At 36.2% G+C, this 18,778-nt stretch overlaps 1 protein-coding gene across 2 annotated transcripts in view; it reads left to right on the top strand.

Moving 5' to 3' along the window:
• The window catches only part of SS18 (SS18 subunit of BAF chromatin remodeling complex), an 81,258-nt gene that overhangs the window by 23,213 nt on the left and 39,267 nt on the right, over window positions 1-18,778 (top strand). For both annotated transcript variants that reach the window (XM_037032217.1, XM_037032227.1), the window contains exon 4: window positions 15,506-15,659. In XM_037032217.1, coding sequence (XP_036888112.1) covers window positions 15,506-15,659 — 154 coding nt within the window. The remainder of the gene's footprint in view (window positions 1-15,505; window positions 15,660-18,778) is intronic.

Below are 18,778 nucleotides of genomic sequence, written 5' to 3'. Positions count from 1 at the left end.
TTCCTTCTGGCCCACTCACTCCCTTGATTTGAGTCTCAGTTTTCTTCCCATCTCTATTGGTTCCCTGTGCATTTTCCTTCACTTCACTTAATTTAGCCTTCATTTGTTTATCTAATTTGTGACTAAAATCAACCAGTTCTGTAAGCATCCTGATCACCAGTATTTTGAACTGTGTGTCTGATAGGTTGGCTATCTCTTTGTCGCTTAGAAGTATTGGCTCTGGGGCTTTGAGCTTTTCTTCTTCTTGAGCCATAAAGTTTTAGTCTGTTGGTGCCTGTTACATATGAAGGGCGGAGCCTTAGGTGTTCATCAGGGCGGGGTGACCCGGTTGCTGGGTTTTGACCCTATATGTGGGGGTGGGGTCAGAGAGCGGCAAAGGCGTTTGTTTTTCTCTCTCTTGGATTTTAGTCTTCTCTGCTGCTTCCCACAAGCAAATTGGGCACTTCTGGTGCTGCTTCCCAGGTGTGTGGGCCTGTGCACCCTCCAGGACCCTGTGGGTCTCTCCAGCAAACTCTCTGTGAACCTGGGAGCCTCCCCTGGCACCTCGACCCCCGAAAGTTTTTTAGGTTGATGCTTTTACGCTTCAATTCCCGTCACTGTGGCCGTAGCCTGAGTGGTCTGTCTCACTGCTCGCTTCTTTACCTGGTTTATGTGCATATGAATGTGTGACGATGGTGAGCCAGCTGCCTTGTGCCCCCACTGGGTCCACCTGTTGGCACCCCATGCCTGTTATCTGCCAGTCCCCGCTTGTACCCCTGGGTTGGTCCTGCCACTTTTTCCTCCATCACCCTACTCCGCCAGCAGCTGACTCTGCTTCTTTTACCGGTCTGGCTCAGTGGTTCGTTGTTGTCGGACTTCCATACAGTTCAATTGTTTTGTGTTTTGGTTGCGTTTTTGTTACTAAAACTTTGTTGTCTTTAAACTTGGTTGTGTGAGGAGGTACAGTGTTTCCACCTACGCCTCCATCTTGGCCGGAAGTCCCATTTTTAATTTTTTGATGTAGCGCCATACCTCTTTGCACAGTAGCTTCACCAGCCTCAATTCCCACCAACAGTGTGTGTGTGTGGGGGGTTCTCTTTTCTCTACATCCTTTCCAAAACTTGTTTGTGGATTTATTGACATAGCCATTCTGGCAGGTGTGAGGTGATACCACATGGTGGTTTTAGTTTGCATTTCTCTTATGAATAGTGATGTTGAACATCTTTTCATATGTCTGTTGTGCATCTATAGTTCTAGATAGAGAAATGTCTATTCAGCTCCTTTGTCCATTTTTTATTGGATTGTTTGTCTTTTGGTTTTGAGTTTTATAAATTTTATCATATAAGAAGTTTTAGGCACTGTTGGTTTAGGAAAGAATTATGAGAACAGTTTAAATCACAAAAGTTTGTATTTGTTAACTTAATTTTTCTTTGGGGGAACCTTGAGAAAATAGTCTTGCTATTGTGGTAGTTCGTTTTAAAACATACAGTTGGAAATATTTATATAGAATTAGAAATTTTAGAGCTGGAAAGAACCTTGATAGTTACATAGTCTAGTGATTCTTTACTTTGACTACACATTTTAAAAAGCTTCTGAGGTGATGCTACCATGCAGCTAGGAATTAAGGACCTTATAGTTTCATTAATTTTAAATGAAATATTCAGTGATGTTCTGAGGATATGCAAAACTTCAGGAAAATATGGTTCTTATCCTGTAATATCATCTTCATCGGATGTTGTGTACCATGAACTACTTTCACCATATGAGAAAGATAGTACTAATTATATAATGTTATGAAGATTATGTAAGTTAGTGTTTCCAGCATGTAGGAGGCACTCAGTAAGTATTGATGGTGTTGAAGAGGAAAGTAGTGTACAGTTGGAAAGTGTAAATGGAAGCAGAAATCAGATTCCGGAGTGTTTGAAGCAAGACTGGCAGGGTTCAGACTGATAGTGATGCCATTCACTAAGATTGAGTGTATAAGCATGTCACTTAATTTTAATAGAAGGCTGAAAGCTGATTGGAATTTCTTACCTGGCTTTCACTTAATTTATTATGAATATACATTTTTTAAAAATCCCTAATTTAACCAGATAATACTTTAAACTTATGAAAGATAATTTTTGTTTAGTGTTTTGCACACAGAAAGTCTATACTATTAATAACAATGGATTTATAGTAAGTTTTACGTTTTACATACTTTTCATTTTCTAAATTGCATTTTTTGGTGATGCCACTGACACTTGATGTTTTGAGCAACCCTTGGGCAGCACTTCATTAACCTTTCATTATGCAAGCTGCAGTAAAAATAATAACAGGTTAGTCTTCAGGTTCAGTCACATCTGTTAAGGCAGATCATCTGTTAAGTGTTTTAGTGACTAAAATTTGATATTGTTAGAATCTACTGTTTACAGGTCTGATCCAAATGAAGTGAAGGAACACATGCTTAGAGCTGTGGAATATCTTAAAGATAAGCAGAATTTATTTCATTTATAAATACTTTTCATTTATAACTTTTAACCTAAATTTTAGCATAGGTAATACTTTGATATGGGTAGAACATAAAAAACTGCAAAAAAGTAATACAAAAGCATACCACCATCTCCATCTTCTACCCATATTTTTTTTAATTGTATTTTTTAAGAGATTTTATTTATTTATTTTTAGAGGGAGGGGAGGGAGAAAGAGATAGAGAGAAACATCAGTATGTGCTTGCCTATTGTGCACCCTTTACTGAGGACCAGCCTGGAACTCAGGCATGTGCCCTGCTTGGGAATCCATCCTGCGACCCTTTGGTTCTCTGGCTGGTGCTCAATCCACGGAGCCACACCATCCCGGGCTTCTACCTGTTTTTTATACAAATAAAAGCCAATATAAATACAGGGGTGAGCAAAAGTAGGGTTATAGTTGGGAGTGTATGAAACATAGAGTTTATTCTTACATTCTTATTTATTAATTATTGTATTATTTTCCATATGAACAACTGTAGAACTTCTGCCCCATCCTGTAGTATAAACTAAGACATCAGTTATTTGTCTGATTTTGAGGTGAGGAAGGCTTTGTTGAGAAAAAGGGGAAAACTAAAGAAGATGTTGATTTAATTCCTTAAAAAATGTAAAATAAAATCTTTAATATACCTGTAAGTTCTATAAAGGAAATTAAAGACATCTCAACAGATGGTATGATACATGCCATTTTAGAATACTATATATGTAAGTACACTTTAAACCTAGTAGAAAAAGTCATTATTTAAGCTAAGTGTTAGGGAAAGTTTCACAAGGGAGGTAACCCTGTGTTTTGTAGACAATTGATTTATGGGCCTCATATCTCTGGATTAATAGACAATATTATAGGTTTCATTTTGCCAGAATTGTTGCCTATCTTGTCCTTTCAGAGTCCTATAAAAAGTCATGTTAACTGTTTGCTGGACAGTACGTATTATATGAAATTCAGAAGACTATCTTGAGTCCAGATATGTGAAGAGATTGGATACATCTTACTGTGAGGAATAAAAATGTTAGTGTGTATGTTTGTATGTATGTATGTATGTCTGTATCTGAATTTTTCTCAGAACTGTATTAAATCAGTGAAAGTAGCTTTTTAACATACTAAGGAACATAAGGGTTCCCCCTTTGTCATTAATTGAAAATATTGTATCTAGCTCACCTCTTTAAGGACCAGAAGAATTTTTGCTGTGTAGGTAAGAAATAAAAAGAGCCTAAATGTTGAAAATTATTTAATTCACTCTTAATTTGCATAGAATTAAGTACAGAAAAGTATTTTACAAGGCTGCTAATTTAAATATTGTTTATATTAGAAAAACAAAGTAGGAACAAGTGTCAGTTTTGAAGGTGGGTGAAAACTGGTACAGCTTATGCAGTTGAATTCTACATTTTTGAATGAGGTTGAATTATATACTGATAATGCTGACAGTAGAATAAAAGAAATCACAGAATAGTATGATCCTACTTTCAAAAAATATACACAAATTGTAAAGAACTTTCTGAAGTATGAGTATGAAGCTTTTAGCAATGATTCCTATTTTAGTTTTTATTGTGATTACACATTACTTTTGTAATTTAGCCAGATTGGTATAGATATAAATATAATATAAAAATACATTCAAGATTAAGCCCGTGTATCATCTTGGTTGTTAATGGGCTTAAAGTTTATCTTCCCCATGTTTCAGAGTGGATTAGCTTTTTAGTTTTGCAAGTGTGTTCCAGAGAATTCTGGTCTGGGAAGAAGGCATTTACTTTTTTAAAAAATATCTTCACCAGAGCATTTATAGGATATGTTTATTGGTTTTAGGAAGGGAACAATGGGAGGAGACAAAGGGAAAGTGAGAGCATCAATATGAAATCGATAGCCTCCCATACGTGCCCTGACTGGGGATTGAATCTGCAACCTCGGTATGTGCCCTGACCAGAAATCAAGGGATTCCAACCAGCAACCCTTTGGTGTTTGGAAGACTTTCCAACCAAATCACCTGGCCAGGGCGGAAGGCATTTATTTCCTGTTCTTTTAGATTATGGGTCTGGAGTGACTGTTTGGTGATTAACAACATTGTTATAGTATTTCAGAGCTGAGGTAGTTTAATGTTAGGGTTACGGTGGGAAGTGTTTTCTGTTCCATAACAGAAAGATTGGATTTAATAGGTATCCTATTACTAAAACTGGGGAGAGTAACATTAGTAGGTGAATCATTTTGGTTCCTAATTTCTTAGGAAATTTGGAGAATCATCAGGCTGTGAAAACAAGTGGGAAAATTATTAGTTATGAAAGTTTAACTCGTCAGGTTTTATAGGAGGATTGAAATCTTTATTAGCTATTGGGGCTGGGGTGACAAAAAGACATGACAATTATTGAGATTATTAAATTGAGGGAGTAAGTTGGTAAAGTTGAAAGCCTGAATGAATTCAAAGCTACCTACTTATGACAGCATCCTGAAATTTCATGAGGGAGTGAATGAGGAGTCAAGGAGATCTTCTTCAACTTTCAGGTATGTATAGAAAGAACTCATTTTTGGGAGATTGACTTAGGACTAGGAAGTAAGGCAAATATGATACGATAAGGCTTTTGGAGCTAATCAAGGCTCTTTCATTTGTGTGTATAGAAGTCATCTCTTTTTTAGCTTTTGGTAGTATTGTGTATATATCTTAAATTTTGAATAATCTTATTTTTAAGTTTCTTACATCTATGTGTCATTTTAGTGCCTCCTTGTGGGGAACTTTATCAATAACCGCTATATAGTTATGGAGTAACAACTATTAAACTAAAAATTGTATTTAGCAGTTATATTTTTATATTTTAAAGAAATATTGTCAGAATTTTTTTTTCACTACAAATAGTTAATTTATTTTATTTTATTTTATTTTATTTATTTATCTTTAGAGGGGAAGGGAAGGAGAGAGGAAGGAAACATCAATGTATGGTTGCTTCTCGTGCATCCCCTGCAGGGAACTGGCCCCTGCCTGGAAACTGGCCTGCAACCCAGGCATGTGCCCTGAATCGAACCGCGATCGTCTGGTTCGCAGGCCCGTGCTCAATCCACTGAGCTACACCAGCCAGGGCTATATTGTCAGAATTTTAAAAAAGATTTTATTTATTTGTTTTTAGAGGGGAAGTGAAAGAGAAACAGAGGGAGAGAAACATCAATGTGTGATTGCCTCTGGTGTGCCCCTACTGGGGACCTGGCCTGCAACCTAGGCATGTGCCCTGACTGGGAATCTATCGAACTGGCAACCCTTTGGTTCACAAGCTGGCACTCAGTCTACTGAGCCATACCATCCATGGCAGAATTATTTTTAATTTTATAGTAAATGACTTAAATTGAGGGTTCATTAATTTAGTTACTAAATAGTATCTACTATGTGACAGGCAATAGCTAGGTCCTTTTTATTTTTTATTTTTTTTGTAATTTTAAAAAAAGATTTTATTTATTTATCTTTAGAGGGGAAGGGAAGGAGAGAAGGAGAGAAATATCAATGTATGGTTGCCTCTTGTGAGTCCCCTGCTGGGAACTGGCCTGCAACCCAGGCATGTGTCCTGACTGGGAATCAAACTGCGATACTCTGGTTCGCAGGCCCAAGCTCAATCCACTGAGCTATACCAGCCAGGGCTAGCTAGGTCCTTTTAAAAAAAATTAATTGTTGTTCTAATACAGTTTTCTGTCTCTTACTGCCATCCCAGCCCACCGCCACCCCCAGTGCGCCCTACCTCCCTCCCATTTCCACCCCCCTTAGTTTTTGTCCATGTGTCCTTTATACTTGTTCCTGTAAACCCTTCTCCTTTTCCCCTGAAATTCCCTCCCCTCTCCTCTCTGGTCACTGTCAGCCTGTTCTGTATTTCAGTGTCTTTGGTTATATTTTGCTTGCTTATTTGTTTTGTTGTTTAGGTTCCTGTTAAAGGTGAGATCATATGGTATTTGTCTTTCACCACCTGGCTTATTTCACTCAGCATAATGTTTTCCAGTTCCATCCATGCTGTTGCAAAGGGTAGGAGCTCCTTCTTTCTTTCTGCAGCATAGAATTGCATTGTGTAAATGTACCATAGTTTTTGAATCCATTCATTTACTGACGGGTACCTAGGTTGCTTCCAACTCTTGGCTATTATAAATTGTGCTGCTGTGAACATTGGAGTGCATAAGTTCTCTTGCATTGGTGTTTCAGGGTTCTTAGGATATACTCCTAGCAGTGGAATTTCTGGGTCAAAAGGCAGATCCATTTTTAATTTTCTTAGAAAATTCCATACTGTTTTCCATAGTGGTTGTACCAGTCTGCAATTCCATCAACAATGAACTAGGGTCTCCTTTTCTCTACAACCTCTCTGACACTTGTTTGTTGCTTTATGTGTGATGGCCATTCTGACCCATGTAAAGTGGTATCTCATTGTGGTTTTAATTTGCATCTCTCTGATAGCTAGCGTTATTGAGCATCTTTTCATGTGTCTCTGGATCCCTTGTATGTCCTCCTTGGAGAAGTGTCTGTTTAAGTCCTTTGCCCACTTTTTAATTAGGTTGCTTGTCCTAGAGTGGAATCGTGTAAGTTCTTTGTATGTTTTGGAAATTAAACCCGTGTCTGAGGTATCATCAGCAAATATGTTTTCCCATACAGTTGGTTGTCTTTTTATTTTACTACTGTTTTCTTCAGCCGTACAGAAGCTTTTAATTTTGATGAGATCCCAGTTGTTTATTCTTTCCTTTATGTCCCTTGCTCTTGGGCACATATCAGTAAAGATGTTGCTCCGTGAAATATCTGGAATTTTCCTGCCAATGTTCTCCTCTTAGGACTTTAATGGTGTCATGGCTTATATTTAATTCTTTTATCCACCTTGAATTTACTTTGGTGTATGGTGTAAGTTGGTGCTTGAGTTTCATTTTTTTTCATGTAGCTGTCCAGTTCTCCCAACCCCATTTATTGAAGAGGCTATTTTTACTCCATTTTGTGTTGCTGTTCCCTATGTCGAATATTAATTGACTATACAGACTTGGGTTTGTTTCTGGTCTCTCTGTTCTATTCCATTGGTCTATGTGCCTGTTTTTATGCCAGTACCAGGCTGTTTTGATTACAGTGGCCTTGTAATACAGTTTGATATCAGGTATTGTGATCCTTCCTACTTTGTTCTTCTTTCTCAAAATTGTGGCTGCTATTCAGGGTTGTTTATGGTTCCATATAAATTTTTGAAGTGTTTGTTCTATGTCTGTGAAATATGCCATTGGTACTTTAAAGGGTATTGCATTGAATCTATAAATTGCTTTGGGTAGTATGGCCATTTTGATAATGTTAATTTTTCCAGTCCATGCACATGGTATATGTTTCCATTTGTTTGTGTCTTCCTTCATTTCTTTCTTCAGTGTTGTGTAGTTTTCTGTGTACAGGTCTTCTACGTCCTTGGTTAGGTTTATTCCTAGGTATGTTATTTTTCTTTTTGCTATATCGAATGGGATTTTTTCTTGATTTCTGCTTCTGCTGTTTCATTGTTGGTATACAAAAATGCCTTTGATTTCTGGATGTTGACTTTGTATCCTGCTGTTTTGCCAAATTCATTTATTAGGTCAAGCAGTTTTAGAGTAGAGTCTGTAGGATTTTCTATGTACACTATCATGTCATCTGTGAACAGTGACAGTTGTGTTTCCTCCTTTCCGATTTGGATGCCTTCTATTTCCTTTTGTCTGATCGCTGAGGCTAGAATGTCTAATACTATATTGAATGGAAGTGGTGATAGTGGGCAACCTTGTCTTGTTACTGCTCTTAGTGTAAAAGCTTTTAGTTTTTGCCCATTGAGTATGATGTTGGCTGTAGGTCTTTCATATATAGCCTTTATTATATTGAGGAATGCTCCGTCTATTCCCATTTTGCTGAGTGTTTCTATCATACATGGGTGCTGTACCCTATCAAAAGCTTTTCCCGCATCTATTGATATGATCATGTGATTTTTGTCTTTGGTTTTGTTTATGTGATGTATTACATTTACTGATTTGCGAATATTCAACAATCTTTGCATCCCTGGGATGAATCCCACTTGGTCATGGTGTATGATCTTTTTAATGTGTTGCTGGAGGTGGGTTACTGATATTTCTTTTTAAGATATTAGCGTTTATGTTCATCAGTGAGATTGGCCTGAAGTTTTCTTTCTTTGTTGTGTCTTTATCTGGTTTTGGGATTAGGATGATGCTGGCTTCATAAAAAGAGTTTGGGAGTCTTCCATCATTTTGGATTTTTTGGAATAGTCTGTGAAGAATAGGAGTTAGCTCTTCCTTACATGCTTTATAGAATTCTCCTGTGAAACCATCAGGGCTTTTGTGTGTCGGGAGTTTTTTGATTACTGCTTCAATTTCATGTCCTTTTATTGGTCTCTTTTGGCTTTCTGCTTCTTATTCATTGAGTTTTGGAAGATTATATTTTTCTAGAAATTTGTCCATTTCACGTAGGTTTTTAATATTTCTTGGAATACAGTTCTTCATAGTAAGTTCTTACAATCCTTTGTATTTCTGGCTAGATACTTTTTGAAATGTCATTGAACAAAACAAATACTGCTCCTCTCTTTGGATTTATATTCTAGCAAGGAAGGCAGGCATAATAAATAGTTTAATATATAGCTTGTTTGAAGATAATAAGAGATGGAAAAGGAGAGAAATAGATCAAGGAGAAGTGTATTGGGAATGTTGGAGGTAGGGATGAAATTTACAATGTGAAATTGAGTGGTCAGGGTAAATCTCGTTGACAAGGTGACATATGAGTAAAGAATTGAGGAACAGTGTTTGAGGCAGAAGAAACAAGTAGTGGAAAGGTCCCGAAGTCCAACAGTGCCTACTTGTACAGAACTTGAAGTTTTTTGTGACTGGAGCAGATTCCCCCCTTTTATGTGGACAGGTCTTGTCTTGTAAGCTTTCTTCTTTTTTTCTTAAGTCTTATAAGGACTTTGGTTTTTACTCTGAAATTGGAAACTATTGGAGGACTTTGAGCAGAAGAGCCAGATACGTACCAGACTCCATGAAGGGCCACAGGTGTTTTTTTTCCCCTAAAATTTTAAAATATGTTTGTTTTTTGTTTGGAGAGAGTGAGAAAGAGGAAGTTGGAGAGAGAGAAACATTGATGTGAAAGAGAAGCATTGATCGGTTGCCTCCCCTAAGCATTCTGACTGGAAATTGAACTTCTAACCTTTTGGTGTATGGGACAATGCTCCAAGTGACTGAGCCATAGTAGCCAGGGCTGAGTTGATATATTTTAACCAGTTTATTGTGATTGCTACGCGGAGAATTTACTGTAGAAGAGATGAATTGAATAGGTGAGTCCAGTTGGGAGGCCATTGTAGTAATTACATGAGAGAGATTATGTTGGTTTATACAGGGGTGGTCACAGAGGAGGAGGTAATAGAAATGATTAAATTTAACGCTTGCTAAAAAATGCAAAAAACTTGTAACAGTTTAACTTCACTTATCCTTTTTATGTTAGTCCTATTATATATTTATACTTACATGTATGTTTAAATCATATAAGTCATTGTTACTGTTATTTTAAATATTAGTATTAATTTATATTTATCTGCATACTCCTTTCTATTAATTTCTCTAGTTCTGTGCTTCCATCTGGGGTCATTTTCTTTTAGGTAGATGAATTCCCTTTACTTGTAACAAGTTCTCTCAGCTTTTGTTTTCCTGAAACTATTATTTCATACTCATGTTTGGAGTATATTTTCTCAGTGTAAAAATTGAGATATGTTGGTTGATTTTCTTAATTGTTTTTAAAAAAGATCATGTTATTGTGTTGTGTTTTGCTTGTTTATAATAATAAATTTGTAGTCTTACTGCTATTGCCCTGAAGACAATGTATATTATTTTTCCTGGCTACTTTTAGACTTTGGTTTTTAGGACTTTGATTCTGATGTTTCTAGATATCGTTTTCTTCATATAATGCTTAGGTTTATAGAACTTCATAAGTTTGCTAAGAGACTTATGCCTTGTTAGCGTTGGAAAATTCTTTCCAGTATTTTTTGTAGATGTGGATATTTGATTTTCTCTGCTTTTATAACTCCAGTTAGATGTGTATTAGCCCTTTTCACCATGCTGTACATGTCTTTACTCTTGTTTGGGGGTATTTTTTCTTACTTATTTTCTTGGTGTGTCATTTTCTACACATTTTTTTCAGTTCACCAATTCTTTTTTGTTGTTGTTCTTTCTAACTAAACTGCTGAGTTCTTAATTTCATTGATGACATTTTTCAGTTCTGGAATTTTTATTTGACTCTTTTTTAAAAAATACTTTATTCATTTATCTTTAGAGGGGAAGGGAAGGAGAGAGGAAGAGAAACATCAATGTATGATTGCTTCTTGTGCATCCCCTACTGGGAACTGGCCCCTGCCGGGAACTGGCCTGCAACCCAGGAATGTGCCCTGCCTGGTAATTGAAGTGTGATTGTCTGGATCACAGGCCTGCGCTCAATCTACTGAGCTACACCAGCCAGGTTTATTTGACTCTTAAGAAGTCTATGACTTTGCTGAAGTTCTCTGTCTTGTAATTTTTCTTGAGCATGTCAATCACAGTTATTTTAAACTCTCACAGATAACTCCAAAATGTGAATGGCCTATGTGTCTTTTTCTATTTTCTATTTCTTTTGGTTGTCCCTTTACTCTCTTTTTAAAATACTGCATTGAAATTCACATAACATGAAATTCGGCATTTTAACTTCGTCAAGTTTGCAGTTTAGTGGTTTTTGATATATTCACAGTTCTGTGAAACTTATCACTATCCAAAATTCCAAAACATTTTTATTACTCCAGATTGTGTTCACAGTCAATCCCAAATCTCCCTTTTCCTCATCCCTTAGTGAAATATCAACCTGTTTTTTTGTCTTTGGATTTACTTATTCTGGACATTTCATATAAATGGAATTATATAATGTCTTTTGACTCCAACTTCTTTCACTTAGTGTAGTGTTTTCAGGGTTTATTAGTGCTGTAGCATGTGTCGGTACTTCATTCAGTTTTTGTGGTTGAGTAATACTCCCTCGTACAGATGTACAATATACGGATGCCACATTTTATTTATCGTGGGTTGATGGACATTTGAATTTTTCCCTACTTTTTGGCTATTATGAATGCTGCTCTGAACATTTGTGTACGAGTTTTGTGTTGAGTGTAAATCTTTAGTTCTCTTGGATGTATACAAGGAGTGAAATTGCTAAGTCACATGGGAACTGTAACTTTTTGAGGAACTGTGAAATTGTTTTCCACAGTGGCTGTTTTTACAGCCCCAACAGCATTCATGAGCGTTTCCTTTTTTCTACATTCTTGACAATACTTGTTACTTCCTGTAGTTTTTAAAATTGTTATAACCATCCTAATTGGTATTGACCATTTTCTTATTTTTTAGAATGCCTTGTTATTTTTAATAGAATGTTGGACATTATAAACGAACAGTTGTAGGTATTCTACTTGCTATTATTTTCTTCCAAAGAGTTAAATTTTACTTTGCTAGGTGAATGACTAGGGGATCACCTTGAATCTTTTGAGGGTTGATTATAATGTTTTAGGGTTGATCTTTTTCAGTTTTGACCTTAATCTGTGCAGAGGCTTTTTTTTGTTTTTGAAGTTTGAATAGAGAGCTTGAGCTGCTTGTGAAGCCCTTCTATTTTGGTGGGACCTAAACTCTCATCTCTGTCTCCCTAGCACTGGGCAGAAACTAAAATTTCTGCTCTACTTTTTAGCTTCCTAATGGCTTTTTTCTTGAATTTCCCCCTCCTTGTGGTTGTTTCCTTTCCAGCACGGTGGTGATCCCAAACTGACTCTCCTCTGCATAGTCCAGTGGAACCGTTCCTTCCTACTTGGACTCTGTTTTCCTGTTAAACAGGAAAGTTAAGGAAAAAGCCAAGGTGATTATGGAGCTGATCTATGCTTTGCATCTTTCAACAGTTGTAACCTTTCCTGTTGCTCTTTGTGCATTGCTCTTCAATGTTTTCAAAGAGTTTTTACATTTGTCTAGATAATGTCTATTGGGAGAGTTAGTTCCATACTGGCTACTCTTATTATGATGGTAACTGCAAAAACTGATTTTTATGAATTGAATCACAGAAAGTGAAAAACTTACACCTATTGAAGGTGAGAATATTAATTTTCAATAGAAAATCTGGACATGAATATATAAGGAAGGATTTTTATTTTCAAACCAGGGTTGAAGTCAGCTATGTTTGAGGGATGCTAAAGGATAATTTATCCATTCACCTACTTGGGCTGCTTCCAAATCTTGGCAATTTTAAATAATGCAGCAATGAACATAGGGGTACTTACGTTCTTTCGAGTTAGTATTTTGGGTTTCTTCAGATTAGTTTCCAGAAGTGGAATCACTGGGTTATAGGGCAGTTCTGTTTTTAATTTTTTGAGGTATATCCATACTGCTTTCCATAGTGGCTGCACCAACAATGTAAAAGGGTTCCTCTTTTTTTGCATCCTTGCCAGCACTTGCTTACTGATTTATTTGTGGTAGCCTTCTGACTGCTGTGAGGTGATACCTCATTGTGGTTTTAATTTGCATTTCTCTGATTATTAGTGACTTTGAACATCTTTTCATATGTCTGTTGGCCAACTGTGTGTCCTAGTTGGAGAAGTTTCTATTCAGGTCCTTCGCCCATGATTTAATTGGATTGTTTTGTGTGTGTGTATGTGTGTGTGTGTGTGTGTGTGTGTGTGTGTGTGTTGAGTTTCATAAGTTATTTATAAATTTTGGATATTAACCCCATCAGATGGGGTTAATATCAGATGTATCAGCAATATGTTCTCCCATTCAGTGGGTTGTCTTTTTATTTTGTTGATGGTTTCCTTGCTGTGCAAAAACTTTATTTTGATGTATTCCCAGTTCTTTATTTTTTTCTTTTGTCTCCCTTTGTTGAGGAGGTATATCAGAAAAAATATTGCTATGAGCAATGTTTAAGATTTTACTGCCTATGTTTTTTCTAGTATTTCTATGGTTTTGGGTCTAACATTTAAGTCTTTAATTTATTCTGAATTTCTTCTGTTGTGATGGTCTGGTCTTATTTTTCAGCACCTATCAGTTCAATTTTCCCAACACCATTTATTGAATAAACTTTCTTTAGTTCATTGTGTGTGTGTCTTCCTCTTAAATATTAATTAACTATAAAAGTGGACATTTACACAATGGAATATTACTCGGCTTTAAAAAAAGAAGAAAATTTTACCCTTTGTGACAGCCTGGATGGACCTGGAGGACTTTATGCTAAGTGAAATAAGCTAGTCAGAGAAAGACAAGTACATATGATTTCACTCATATGTACAAACTGAACTAGAAAGCAAAATAGAGTCAGACTCATAGATAGGCAGTAGGATGACAGCTCTGGGAAGGGGCTTTGGGAATGGGGTGATAGAACAGAAAGGAAAAAGGACGCGTGGACATGGACAACAGTGTCCATGTGATTGCAGGGGGGAGGGAGGTATAAGGGGATAGATGGTAATGAGAAAAACCAGAATAAAAAATTATTTTAAAGGATAATGTATAACTAAGGTAGGTGAGCACTGAGTTGATGTTTGATAATATTTTTTGAAAATTGAACAAGATCATTAAGTGTTAAAAACTACAAATTGAAAAAAGAATTTAAGATGAGAATTAAAGAAAATATTTAATAATAAAGGACAATTAATATTTGGATTTAGTAGGAAGAAATTTAAAGATTATGAATTTTATTTTTTTAAGATTTTATTTATTTTTAGAGGGGAAGGGAAGGAGAGAAGGAGAGAAATATCAATGTATGGTTGCCTCTCATGGGTCCCCTGCCAGGAACTGGCCTGCAACCCAGGCATGTGCCCTGACTGGGAATTGAACCGCGATTGTGTGGTTTGCAGGTCTGTGCTCATTCCACTGAGCTATACCAGCCAGGGCTAAAGATTATGAATTTTAAATGAGTGTTGTTAGAGTAGTACTTGGTTGTTTTTATCAGTGTTACTGATGATTAAAGGGTTGTCGATTTGAGTGTCTACATGTGATAGCTAAAGAGCAATGTATATTTGTCAGCTGTGCCAGAGTGGTCTCTGTTCATAGTATCTGGATGGTACACACAAAGTCACTAACTGCCTAAAAATGTGGGAGAAATAAAATAACTGAAGTTATAGGGGTAGACATTATATTTAGAGCATAAAGAAGTAGAGAAAGAAGGCAGAAATAAATTTTCAGAGAATAGTGCTGTACTGCCCTTCTGCAGGCATAAAAATTGGGGTTTGGAAAGAAACTAACCCTTTGCTTTCTCCATCAAATTATCCCCAAGAAGGGAGCCAGGTGTTGGCAGACCACCTTGTATCTGTGTTTTTCCTCTCGCCCTTTTCTGAACTCTCAAGGTTAGTCAGTGATTTTCTTCACACTTTCATTAGGAAATTTGCCAAAAGCATCCTTTGGAGGCAGCTGTCTCTGTACCCTTGGAGGCCATCAGTAATGTTTCCTATCTATAGGAGCAGTCGGCACAAAAATGTTGGGCAGAACTGAGTCTTGGTGATTTAAAACATTCCCCTGTCAAAACTACTCCTTCCTCTCCTTCAAACAGCATAAAGCATATTAGATTTTGATACTTCTAGTTCTTTAATAATTTTTTACAGTATTTTTTTCAGGCAAAATCCATCATTAGTAGTAAATACACCCAAATATAATAATAATGAAAGGAGACAATTTTTAAACCTAATTTAAATTACAGCTGTAATGGACACATTAGAAATCTCTATACATAAATAAATGAAAATTCTTTTTGTACAGAATGTTAAAGTTTTTATTTTTATCATTGAGATTTTATGAACAAAAATACACTCTTATTGTGTTGTTTTTTTCTAAGGTGGTCAGTTGGTATATTCATTCTAATGATATGAACTTTGGGGGTTATATAAAATATGACATTAATAAGTCCATGATTAAAACACATTAAAATAAAATTTGTTTCTATTTAATTTAATCATATAGGCAACTGTTACACCATATGCATCTTTAATATATTGTATAACTGCTTCTGTTATTTTACTAAACTGTCTTCTTTCAGCCACCCACACAGAATATGCCTATGGGTCCTGGAGGGATGAATCAGAGCGGCCCTCCCCCACCTCCACGCTCCCACAGCATGCCTTCAGATGGAATGGTAGGTGGGGGTCCTCCTGCACCACACATGCAGAACCAGATGAACGGCCAGATGCCTGGTAAGTTTCTCTCCTCTAAGACATTAACACCAGAGTTGCTTAGCAACTGAAACGACATGGGGGCTCAAGGGATACTAGATTGTTGATGACAAAACTGCTTTGAATGCCCCCGAGTACAAGTTCTCTTAGAGTTTGTTAGCTACAGAGCTACGTGACCTGTATTCAGTGTTTATCAGGCTGCCCTTGGGCTTTGATGTAGCTGACACACAGCATTCCTCTGATGAACAGAACCAGCTAAATTTAGTCTGTCTGAAACTATGCAATACAGCTGGTTTTGGAAGCTTTTTGGAAAAAAGAAGGCATTGTGCCCTGGCTTAAGAATGAAAATCTGTTTATAAAAAGATATAATATTTCCCTGAGTTTTTGTATTAAAAATTTATTGGACTCAGAAGCAGTAATCCTGGAAAACACATAGGGAAGAGAAACAAAACAATCTCTAAAGTGCTAATATATGTTAGTGTTTTCTCATTGATACTGTTAACGCTGGGTATAAATTAGTGTTTAACATAATATAAATATGGAAATAGATGTTAAAGCAAAATTTAATACTGAAAAATAAGGTCGGCTTTCATATATAATGAGCTGTTTCCTTTACTGTTTGTCCATTTTAAGTTTAGAGCCACCTAGGATATATTTGAGGCTGTTGGAGGCTTACTTAGTTACCTTTGCTGGTTTGAATTTTTAACCTGAAAAGTATCTTTAAACTATTTTGTTTTTGTAACAGACAGCCCATACCCATAAATGTTGTTGGGGTGTTTTCTACATTTAATAAGATAATATTTTCACTTTCTAATGACAAAGATTATTTTCATTAATAAAAAGAAAAGTATTATACAAATAGTAATAATGAAAATATATTAAAATAACAACAATTTATTTTTATAATTATTAATTAGCATCCTTCAGAGAGTAATGTCTTCGCTGATTGTGTTAGTTGGTAGCATCAGTGACCATGGGTGATAGGTGTAGACAATAAAGTAAACGGAGACCACAGAGCTAAGGAAGACAGACCCTTATAGAAGATTCACGTATGACTGATCAGGTACATGGGCGGTGGGGTTTCCATGGCTGTCTTCTCCTTCTTGCTAGAGGTTGCCATAATCAGTGGCCCATGTGGCACACAGTGATAGGGAGTTAGAAATAAGGACATAATTACTTGACAGGTTGTAGTCAGGAGAAATATTTTTGCTGAATCAACATTTGGCTTATTAAGACACAGTGTTTTTAAGACTGGAAAGATAGTGCAAATACAGGGAAAGAAGTGAGAAGTTTTGTGATTTGCTTTGTTTTGTTTTTACGGTGGTAACTTTAATTAGGATTTTGACTTAACCTCTCCATGTAACTCAAGCCTAAGGCTGATGGGCCAGTTGAGCAGCCATATAATGATTGTTAACATGACACTTTGGTTCTGTGTAAGGCCGTCTGGAGTGGTTATAATTTTTAGAAGCCAGAGATTTTCAACTAGGTATGACCTAGGTGGTCCAGAACACTGTGGAGCTTCCCAAACAATTTATAGAGAGGTAGGCATAGGAGAAGTTAGAAGTCCACTTACTTATATTTTCTTTATTTAACAAGTTCTATATAGTATTTATCCAACTTTTGTGTACACATTTATACTGGGCTTTTTATTTACTATTTTAGTTTTGTTTTTAGTATTTTACAATCTAAGTTGCAGAGCTATTTATGTGTTGCTGTTCTTGGTCAAATAACCTTTCAGTGTCAGGCTCCTTTACAAAAAAAAGTTAACTGAGTTTTAGAAGAAGACTAGACATCACATGCCTGTGGTACCAAAATCAAACGGTACCAAAAGGGATATATATAGTCTTTGCCTCTCCAGACACTTTGTTCCAGAGTCAGTGGTGCCTAGTTGTCCTTCAAGAGATATTGTCTGCACCCTTGACTGATGGGGCTCAGTGAGTTGGGCATCATCTCACAGACCGAAGAGTTGCTGGTTTGAGTCCTTGTCAGGGCACATGTCCGGGTTTCAGGGCAGGTCCTGGGTTGGGGGCCTGCAAGATCAATGTTTCTTCCCCACATGTATGTTTCTCTCTCTCCCTCTCCCCTCTCTAAAAATAAATAAAATCTTTTAAAAAACTGTTAAAAAAGATTCTCTGTATATAAAACATATGCATATATATATATTTTAAAAAGTAGTATGTAGCATTCATTAGATAGTACTAATATATCATTTTTTCCCTCTTCAAGGTGTATCTTAGAGACTATGAGTATATAAAATATATTTTGGAGACGATTCGGTGTGTAAATAGTTGGCTTATTCTTTTTGGTGACTACATTGCATTCTTTTTTGGGATGCTTGTAATTTACTTGGGCAGTTCTGTTCTGGTAGAAATATAGCTTATTTCTAGTCATGGTATTAAGAAGACATACTATTTTGTATGTGTACACACGCAAAACTTGTATATTTATAAGATACATTCCTAGAATTGAAATTGTTGGGTTAAAATTACATGCATTTTAATGTATACATTCCCTGGACAATGTATGAAGGTACTTCTTTATAATAGTTTGGGTCAAACTTTTTAATCTTTGCCAGTGTGAAAGATGAAAAATGGGTCTCATAGTTTTAATTTGCCTTTCTCTATTGTAGGTAAAGAATACAGTCTGATTATGTTTATGACCTCTTGTAGTTTTTTGTGTGAACTGGTCATTCATGTCCTTTGCCCTTTCTTTTACTGCTGGCAGTGTTTTATTTATGTTGTATTTTAACTAGTTTGGTTTGTGATGTGACTTGTAAATCATTTTTTCCCACTTTATTTTTTAAGTATTTAATTTTGTTTTTGTTTTGTTTGGGTGTTGTTCAACTTTTTTTCATGTAGTTTGTCAATCTTTATGATTGTGGATTTTCTGACATACTTAATAAGTCCCTTCTACTCCATTATTATTTTTGAAAAAATTTTTAATTATCTTTTATGGTTTTTCTTTTTCTCTCTTCTTCCCTGCCCCCTCTTCTTCTTTAATGTTTAATTTTTTAGTCATTTGGACTTAGACTTCATGGAAGTAATGTGGAAGGGGTATTTTTTTTCCAGATGGCTATTCAGTTGTCAGAACCCCATGTATTAATTGTCATTCTTTTACCCACAGATGCTTAGTGTCACCAC

Source organism: Sturnira hondurensis, unplaced genomic scaffold (genome assembly GCF_014824575.4).
Source record: "Sturnira hondurensis isolate 20B ecotype Veracruz unplaced genomic scaffold, ASM1482457v3 Scaffold0001872, whole genome shotgun sequence".
Taxonomy (NCBI): Eukaryota; Metazoa; Chordata; class Mammalia; order Chiroptera; family Phyllostomidae; genus Sturnira; species Sturnira hondurensis.
The sequence above is the reverse complement of the archived record's forward strand: the minus strand, read 5'-3'. Positions and strand labels throughout refer to the sequence as shown.